The sequence below is a fragment of the Nematolebias whitei genome, chromosome 1 (assembly GCF_014905685.2).
Source record: "Nematolebias whitei isolate Nwh7 chromosome 1, NemWhi1, whole genome shotgun sequence".
Lineage (NCBI taxonomy): Eukaryota > Metazoa > Chordata > Actinopteri > Cyprinodontiformes > Rivulidae > Nematolebias > Nematolebias whitei.
Window position 1 is genome coordinate 51,610,583 of NC_056498.1, and position 9,981 is coordinate 51,620,563.

Genomic DNA, 9,981 nt, shown 5'->3' on the forward strand with positions numbered 1-9,981 from the left:
GCCTGAGATGACTTCTGTTGTGATTTGGCGCTATATAAATAAACTGAATTGAACCAATGGGCTCACTTCCTCTAAAGCCAAAACAGCAGAATAGTCTATCACTTTGACAAAAAAGAAACAAAAAACAATGCAAACACGTTTGCCAGTAAGAATAGTAATGGTATTTTATCAGATAAAAATAAGAGATCTTTAAAGAAGGCATATGCTACAACACAATAAAATCACATGCACATCTTTCTTTTAATATCTGAATCTCAGCCAGTGGGCATCCTGTGCTTTCAAACAGCAAATGCTATTATCACTGTCAAGCTTTATTTGTACAAGTATTCAGTTATACACAAGTGACACAACGTGTACCTATCTATTGAAGAAAAAATGATTCAATATTACATATGCAAAACAGCAAAAGTATATAATCTTTTACATTCAGAATTTTTATGGAGTTGAAGTTAAAATATCTTTGATTAAGTGCTCTTTAACAACAGGTCAACACATCCAATTAAAAGAGATTTGTGTAAATCTCAAGATAACAAAAAAACTAACCATAGCAATGCACAGTTAACCCTTAAAGGTATTCTGTGCTCAAATTTTATAAGCTGCTGTTTGTCTTCTCCCTTCCTCCTCCTCATTAAGTCACAGCCGGGTTTTCTTCAGCTTGACTGGTCCTGGATGAGGCCGAGGTTAAGAATTAGAACAGTCTGAAGCGTTTATTTAGCAACTTTCTTAACACAAATTAGTGACAAACATGGATTTGTTTTGATCATGGTGGCAGACAGATCAGCATCAGCACCAGCCTAAATGAAAGCCCCAAATCTTAAAATCAAATTAATGGAGGGGCCACAAAACTCATTCTAAGAAAATATTTCTTAAGGAAAGCTATTTTTGCTTGTAAGAAGTGCGATTTTCCCTAAATTTGGACAATTTCGTTTAAAGGCACAAAGTAGTTAGATTAATTTGCTAGTTTGAACAATTCTAGCCCAGTAAACTTTGCTTACTCATTTGTAGATTAAAAAAAAAAATTAAATAAGAAAATTTGGTCGCGTTTAGGAATATTTGGCTTATTTCGAGTAGTGCTGTTTTTGCAGTGCACTATGGCACAGTCATTAAAAAACAAACAAAACAAACACAAGTCCTGCGTGTTATTTAATTTGGTCTCATCCACCCATAAAACATTCATCCAAAGGCTTTCTTGTTTGTCCAGATGATCTTTAGCAAACGGCAGATGGTCTGCAATGTTCATTTTGGAGAGAGATGTCTATTTTCAGCTGCTCCAACATTCAACCCAATGTTGCTGTGAAACAAAAAACATGCAAACTACTGGAGCAATGCCTGCAACCGCCAAGTTATACTGGGTTCCAGCTTGTCCTTGATGAATATTGCTGACCAGGCTTTTGAAAAAAAATTTTTTTGTTTGTTTGTTTTGGGGGTCAAATAACTTTAGAGGAAGAGACGATCACAATGGCTTTTATTTTCACCTTCCTGTGTACAATTTCCCCAAACTCAAAATGTCACCAATACACAACTAAGCACAGTGTGACGATCACTTTAATAGATCCACGTTCTTTAAAGAAACCAGAACACCCACTTACACCTGACTGTCAATTTACAGACTGAAAATACTTCAGATTCTAATTATAGCTTCAAAGTTCCCGGGAATTTAAAGGTTTTTACTTACTTACGCAACAGAAATATGTACCACTGGATCATTTTACTTGTTAATAAATAAATGAGTCAAAAAATGTGCCAATTCATTTCACTGCATTCTTACAGTTCTTTTTAAGTGGGGAATTGATTAAGCTTAAAGTTGGGTAAAATAAATTCATAAAGGTTTACAAACTTTCAAGCACCGCTGCAGAATACTTAACAGATTTGTCTAATTTCCTTCACATTTACTGGTTTGATAAGTCATTTGTGTGAGTAGATCTATTTAATCTCATGCTGAAATAATTAAAGGTCCAGTCTATATTTGAGTCAGTAATGAACAATGTATTTTTAAAAAGCACTGATCCTGTAAATCTACAAAACAACAGCAGCTCTTAAGTCAACCAACGTGAGCAGGTGTTAATCACCGTCAGCTCTGAATATCTCTACAGAGGGAGCCTGCTGTTTTAATGAATCTGAATCAAGTACTGTCGTGTGTTCATACATCTCCATGTGTCAGCAAAGTTATGGCTAAATCCACCAGCTGTATACAGATGACAAACTGAGCAACCCCGCTCTCCTGTGAGATGGAGCAGAAACAGAATGCTGACAGATCTGCTGGCTGAGCTGCGCTGGAGGCAGATCAGGGAAATGTATTGCTGTCACACACACACAGGGTTAAAGGTTTGACCAGGGCTAAGCTCTCCACTGCGCTAGGCTAAAGTGCAGCCCAATCGACAGGCCTGTCACAATAACAAATGGTGCTGGGCGATTAATCGTCTCAGAAATTATTGCGATAAACGATAATATTGTTGGAAATTTGACGATAATAAGTAATTATTGTCAAATTTAAGAAGAAATGTTTGTTAATTTGTTTTGAGTGTTGTACCTACAGTATTTTTTTTATATATTTTTTATTTATTTACCCTTTATTTATACAGGAAGTCTCAATGAGCCACGAGAACTCATTTTCAACAGAGACCTGTTTAGGGAGCAGATGGTGGGGGTTAAGGGCCTTGCTCAGGGGCCCAGAGTGAGGCAAATGAGGGTGGAGGCAGGTGTGGGTGTTTCACCTTTTTCACCCACATTTTGACGTTGACGGTACCGGGAGTTGAACCTGCGACTTTCCGATCACAGGCCCATCTTCTCTAACCTCTGTGCCACCACTCCCCCATAAGACTATAAGAGTATAAGACTGGTTGAACTGCAGGATGGATAGTGAGGGAGCGAGCAGTGCAGTGTGTCTCTTTAAGAAAAATGGGAGGGAGGCCCCTTGACGTGACATGGGCTGTCTCTTTCCTGTTTTTCGGTTCTCAAAATGGCGGACGCTCGGTGTGGTTTGAGCTCTTTAGCATGGCATTTTTCACACAAAGCTTTTAATTAAAAATCGGTAAACAAGTTCTCAGCTTCGTTTTGCAGAGAAAAACAACCTTTTACACGAAGGCACGGTTTCAACCGTGAATTTTATAGCTTCAACAAGACGGAGCCTCACCTTACAGTCAACATTTAGCTTTGGCTTAACTGCTGTTGGTACAAATTGAAATTTATTACAACTCATCCCCAACAAAATAACATCCATTCCTATCACATTCATGGATAGGTGGGGAAAACGATGCTGAAGAAATCCTACTTTACATTTACTTTACATGAATTATGCAATAAAAATACTGTTTGCAACTCATCCATTTTCATCCAGTTTAACCTTGATCAGGGATTTTCCTCCACCATCACCGTGTCCCAGCATTTGACTTGAGAGCTGAAAGCTGCTTAAACTTGGCTGTCTGTGTACAAGCTGCAGTGCTTCGTCACCGATAAGATCTGTGGCCAACACTGCAGCGGCTGTCACCCCAAGAACAAGGACACAAAGGGAAAGGAAGAAAGAGACTAGCGGTATAAGTTGAACCATTACCATTAATTTAATAAACCAAACTGTCTTGTTTGTGTGTGAAAACTAAGGAATTTTAATTTGCTAAACATGAAAATTAAGTTACCCACTGTTAAGTTAAAATGTCTTATAAAACTACTGACAAAAGTTAAAGCAGCTTAAGTTCACAAGCAAACTATTATAGGCAATTTATTTTGGTTGACTTTGATGCTTTTGTTCACGTGCAGTGTGAACAAGTGCAAAAGATATGTGGAGGAAAAAACGTTTCGTATAAATCTGTACCTGTATGTCCTTTGTGCTGCTGTGTGTGACGATATAGCTCAGGGCTTTCTGTCACTTTAGTAGGTACGACATAAAACACAAGTCAGGGGGGGACAAAACTCAGAATGACTGCTGGAAGGTAAAGTCATCCGGGGTTTGAACTTGGTATTTTTGGATCATAGCTGAAAGCTCTGAGTGTATGAGCTCATACACTACATACAGTCCAACAACGTCAGCATGCATGTTCATGTTTCATACTACATTCAACCTTTATTTATACAGGTTAATCCCATTGAGCCTTGGGGACTCATTTACAAGAGAGACCTGATTTTTTTAACGAGTGATGACAACAGTGGATACGACGACAACATTAATCATAAGAGGCATACAAATTATTAATTATATTTTTACAAGTTAAAATAAAATGGCAACCAAAAGGACAGTCGAAAGGAAAACGTAGCCAAAAACCGTCTAGCTTATAAGGCGGTGTAGAAAACTAAAAACAGGAATATGTCTGCATTGGACTTTGCCATGAACTTAATAGATGTTTGAAGCCACTTAGAAAGGTCAAGGTCGAGAACTTCAGATCTTTTTGCAAGATTTTCCAGGAAACGGGAGCGGAGTAGGACATATTTTGACATAATAAAGATCTGTGACTTTCCAAGCAATCACATGTCAATATTTACCCATACTTTCTTGAAAATAGCATTAAGGCCTAAGGTCCTCTGTGAAACTGCTTTAGAGCCTCTCTTCTACAAATCTTACGAATCATACTTCTGCTATATATTTGGTCAGTTGGTCCCTCAACGCAACTGATAACTTTTCGTCGAAGAGAAGACAGGCTTTAGGTGAGCCGATTTGCCCTGTTGGCACGCACGCAGCTGGATATCTCATCGACTTGGAAGACTTGATGATGTGTCTATTTCTGCTGTCAATCGTGGATGTTAAGGACGCATATATAATTGGATTTATGTCAAATAGTTTCCTGCTTTTTGGATTCGGCTGGTTTCTGGTTTATCAACATTCAAGGAAGTCGTCGGCAGCAAATTTGACCCTGGTCAGGTTGCCTGCCTTACATGATGGCTTAGTTCGTGCCTCAAGCACCCAGACTCAAATGCTTTTGCCAGAATGGATTAGATCTCGGGGAATTATTCTCAGGCAAGGTCCATTGGTGTGGCCATTTCATTTGGACGTTTCGGAACAGAGAGGACAGACACAGACTCAAGTAGAAGTCGGTAAAGTTCTGCCTGTCCCCAAAACAATCGTGTTCATTTGAATTCGGCTCCCTGACCGGCCTTGACAGGCCACCTTATCTTAACACACCTGGAAGTTTTGTAAACCTTTGATGCTCTGTCCCTCCCCCCTCCCACCGAGGAAGTCTACGGACCAATCAGATGGGCCCAAACTCTTTGGATTCTATTCTGACGTCGTCCTTGGCCATTCCTCGGCACCCCCGAGTGTGCACAGATCTCTCCAGAGGGAACTACTTGAACTGAGTGATCTTATCTGAACTCTGCAGTGCCTCTGTGCGTTGTCTCTGGACACGCTCACCACCATTGCGTCACCCCCCCATCCCCACCCCACGGAATGTGGGCACCATTATGTGCTAGTCATGCGAGGTTTTTCTCATTATCATGCTGTTAACATTCAGCCAAAGATTATGTATGTGCAAAGATATGTTAGGAACTTTTTTTCTCCAAACCGTATTTGCCATTTTCACCACTTTTTATTGACTGTCCAAACAGGTCTCTCTTGTAAATGAGTCTTCGAGGCTCAATGTAATTTATCTGTTTAAATAAAGGTTGAATGAATGAGAAAAAAAATACTACCAAGATTAAGGCAGACAGGCATGTGTCCAGGTAAGAAACATTACAGTATTTGATTTCCATCTCTAATCCCTGAGGTAATCCCATATCAGGTGCTTTATTAATAACTTGTGATTTCTCAGGGAGCACATTTTAGAGATTTGTTCTCTAAACGAACCGCAAATTTAAATTGAAGTGCAGCTGGCTCACAGAAACAAATCAGCGGTCCAAGTTTAGAAACAACCCAACCTCAAACATTTTAAGAGTGATGTGATATGAAGATGTGTGTTAACATGAGAGCAGAAAGAAAAGTCAGGGAAAACAAGTGAAAATTGGAAAGCGAGTAGAAATATTGTCAAAAACAGAGCAGTGACAGTCCAAAAGGCTGCTCCAGGGAGGTTCCTGTGAAGTCAGAAAGGGTGAACATGATACCAGCTGGAGTGAAAAGAAACTCGTTTGTGTTTAAGCTGCATCCTGTGAATTCCCAGTTAGTGACAGGTGTGTGTTTTCCATCTCAGCGGGTCACACAGAAAACAGTCTGGTTTTGCAAAGGAGAAAGGCCCAGAGCACGCAGAATACTTTGAGTAAATTTAGATGAACAGACCAAGTCCTGATTTCAAAAACTCTTTACCATGCTTTTAAAAAATACTCATGCAGCACTGACATCTGGACAATCCAGAGGATGGATTTGTGAAGGATAACAAGCACATCAATACAGCCTTGACATTTGCTAACGGAGCCATTATCCAAGTCCAAACCACCCTATGATGCCACCATGCACAGGGAGGAGGCACCACCACCAGCTACTATGTCTCTGAGGCACAGGCAATAGAGCAGTACATGCTGGAAAAACAGCTAGAGCACCAAAGCATGTGGAAAGCTGTAGCTGATATTTCTTTAGAAATGAAATGATGAAGAGAACAGGTGTTTGTAAAGCAAGAGAGAGGAAGTGCAGGGGAACAGCACTGCTATTATTTGACACTGACCAATTCTCTATATGCTATCCATTTTAGCTGCTCTTTGCGTCTCAGCTTTGAAAAAGTTGACACTTCTTCAGAGAAATTTCACCTTAAACATAAATGAACTTCACTTTGGGGGACTGACGTCTGTAAAGTAAATTATGGAACAGGCTGCAGCATTTATTAATACCTGCTGAGGCAAAGTATAGACTTTACTTTCAATAATTCAGCAGGGGAGGCATGGCACACAGCTGCCTTCGACAAGCTAAACAAAAGGCCAAATGGAAGGTCTCCAACGTGGAGTCAAAAAAACAATCCAGAATTTGAGTTTCATGTGAGTGCACACATACAGCGAGCTGTATGGCCACTACACTTGCAGACACCTCCCCATTCTTTTCATGGTGAACAGCTTCTAACCTTACGTGTGCTGCACTTAGATCAACTTATTATTAAACTTGCCGATACTTTCAGACTTGCTTGTTTTGCAGGACACACAAGTCAAAGTTCACATACCTACACAAAACATACATGAATGCCATTAACAAACAAATCTATGCACATTTATGCGAGTGATATAAATCAGGGGTTCCCAGCCATGGCCCTTGAGGAACACCATCCTGCATGTTTTCATTGTTTACTGCTAAGACACACCTGATTTTAATAAATGGGTGATTAACAGGCTTTTACAGAACGAGAGGAAGTAATTAAACCACTGAATTAGGTGTGTTGGAGCATGGAAATAAATAAAACATGCAGGATGGTGTTCCTCAAGGAACAGAGTTTGGAACCACTGATATAAGCAACTCTAGTGCCCTGATATGTGAAATTAAAACAAGGCAGAAGCAGGAAGGCCTAGGGCAACAAATTAAGTGGTTCTCTGCAGCCAAGTCTGATTTTATCTATTTATTTTTTTACATAAACACATCTCAAAAGGTTATTCTTGTGTTTATGCCATAGGCTCCAACATTTAGATCATGCCATTATCATCTTCTTCCATCCTCTAATAGTTTGACTTCCCCCCAGATGTAAATTCAGCATTTAAGTTGCCCTACACGATGTCTGGTTAGAAAATATATACAGTAAATGCACAGTTTGGCTGCTGTCCTATTCAAATTGGCCATAAACATAACGTGAAAGTGTACTTTGCAGTGTGGTCTCACACTCGCTGAAGCTGCGATACAACAAAGGAAAGTTCTTATTCAGCTGTTCCCCTGAACTATTAAAAGTGAATATCTCTACCCTGCATCATATCAGAGTTGTGAGTAATCAAAAAATATAAAATGAATAAATAGAATGTTAGGATAAGAAGAGGAAGAGTGAACAGGTGGTGACTACAAAGTGCATTTTCTCATTCAGGTGCACACATGCTACTCGGCACACACCCCATACCTGCCAGAAGTCCTGCAGAGAGGGAGGGGCAGAACGACAAGGAGTCAAGGGAGGGAGGGAGGGAGGGAGGGAGGGAGGGAAGGAGGAAGACAGAGGAGAATTAGAAGGGGCGGGGAACGGAGGGAGGGATGGGGGAGTGTATGGGTGGACAACAGGGATCAGCAGACGGTGTGAATTGGGGAGGAGGCGGAGGAACATGTGGGGATGTTGGGAGTTGCCAAATCGAGGATGAGTTTTTCATGAGAGAGGGAGGAGAGACAAAAATTAAGGGATTATTTATTATAAACATGAGAAAAAATGGCTGACAACATCATGGGAGAGTAATCAACAGTTAACACAGACAACATATGAGCGCAACAACATTTCTGGCAGCTGAAAGCATGTCTGCGTGATGAGGGTAGAAGGATTAAATACAGTAACAATTGTTGACCACATACAAATAAATCTGATAAGTGACAAAAACAAAACAAAGTTTATTAAATAACAATAAAAAGCCTTATAATGCTGAACTTCCATACAAACTTATAATAAAGTGCACAAAAGAACAGAAGTTGTGTGAGTATTGTGTTATACTCACAAAACTCACTCATTTCTGACATCTTTATCATTTTTTATTTTTTTTTACCACTACACCTCCAGCTACAACACTCCTTTTTGTACCTCAAATCGACCTCCATCTCCTTCGTCGTTTACTCCTGATATTGCGCCACAAAAAAAGCGCCGGCTATTTAATGAGCTCAATTTTGTGTCAATTTTACTTTCTTGTCAAGTAGATTTTATGGTTCCTTGGCAGGTGATTGTAATGTTTTATTCATCCTCCAACAAGCTAGAGGAGCACATTAAAACCAGTGAGACGGTAGCATGTGTCTCTGGGCAAAAAGTGGGAGAGCGCAGCGAAGGCAGGAGGGGAGCAGTCTGTCCCCCCTGGTCACGGCTGTAAAATCTCTGGGGTCAACAGAAGCTAAAAGCAGTGACAAGCCAGAGATTTGCATGGCAAATAAACAAAACATGCAGCCTTGTGATAAGCATGACATTTACATTTAAAGCAGACAAGTGCTATAAATGAAGAGTGAGCTATTCTGATTTACACCAGCCTCAGACTTTAACACTTTTTTCCCCCAACTTTAATAATATAAATTAAAAGTTTTGGCCTAAAAGTATTTTAAACCTGGTGAAAACAAAATACAGAAAACAAACAAACAAACGAACAAAAGCCAGTCAAAGAAGAGACTTGACAAAGAGACGGACTCGTGAAGTTCATCACTATGGAGATTAGTTACAGACTCGTAGCAGCCCGAGGACTGATGAATTTTGTAATGACTTTGGAGACAATCATCACACTTATGATCCACTGAAATGAGAGGAATAAAGATGGCTTGCTGCTGGGCACGTGAGATGCTCACTGGTGTCTTCAGCAGGGATCAGCGGTCACAAATCAATATCATGGAAAGCAGTAAAGATGATAATTATGTCGGTAATTTATATTCATTATTTTTCCCTTCTTGATGGTGACCACAGAAACGTATTCACTTATGGTCTAAAGATTAGCTACTTTGCATAAGTTTGTGGATATGTGAGGATAAGAAATCACTTTCACTTTTAAATGGGTCCTAAAATGGACAACTTTTATTTATGAATTGGGGTTAAGGCAAGAATCTTGCCTTACTTGGGCATTACTGAATGCTAAGTTGATCTGGAATTATTTTTACCCCAAAAAGGTCCACATACAAAAAAACAAACAAACGTAAAAGCTAAGGTTTGGGGATTATCTATAAAAACTAAAAAAAAAGTAAGATCCTGTGCTGGAATGGTAAAACCTTTATGGATAATTTTATACGCCTCCACTGGGGCAGCAGATGTTTGAGTGGCAGATGCTGACACATTCAAAATAAAAGTTGTAAAAATATTTAATTAACTTATTTAATTAGTACCATGAGGAATTAGACATTTTTGTTTTTCGTGTGAACAATTAAGGGTGGGCGATATGGCTCAAATATAATATTGTGATATTTCAGAGCATTCTGACGATAACGATAAATTG

At 39.6% G+C, this 9,981-nt stretch overlaps 1 protein-coding gene across 3 annotated transcripts in view; it reads right to left on the reverse strand.

The window, feature by feature from the left end:
* The window catches only part of micu1 (mitochondrial calcium uptake 1), a 49,701-nt gene that overhangs the window by 20,993 nt on the left and 18,727 nt on the right, over nt 1–9,981 (reverse strand). Inside the window, exon 6 of one of the 3 annotated variants that reach the window (XM_037678454.1) lies at nt 7,941–7,952. The exons of the other annotated variants lie outside the window; for them this stretch is intronic. Coding sequence (XP_037534382.1) covers nt 7,941–7,952 — 12 coding nt within the window. The remainder of the gene's footprint in view (nt 1–7,940; nt 7,953–9,981) is intronic. 3 annotated transcript variants of the gene reach the window in all.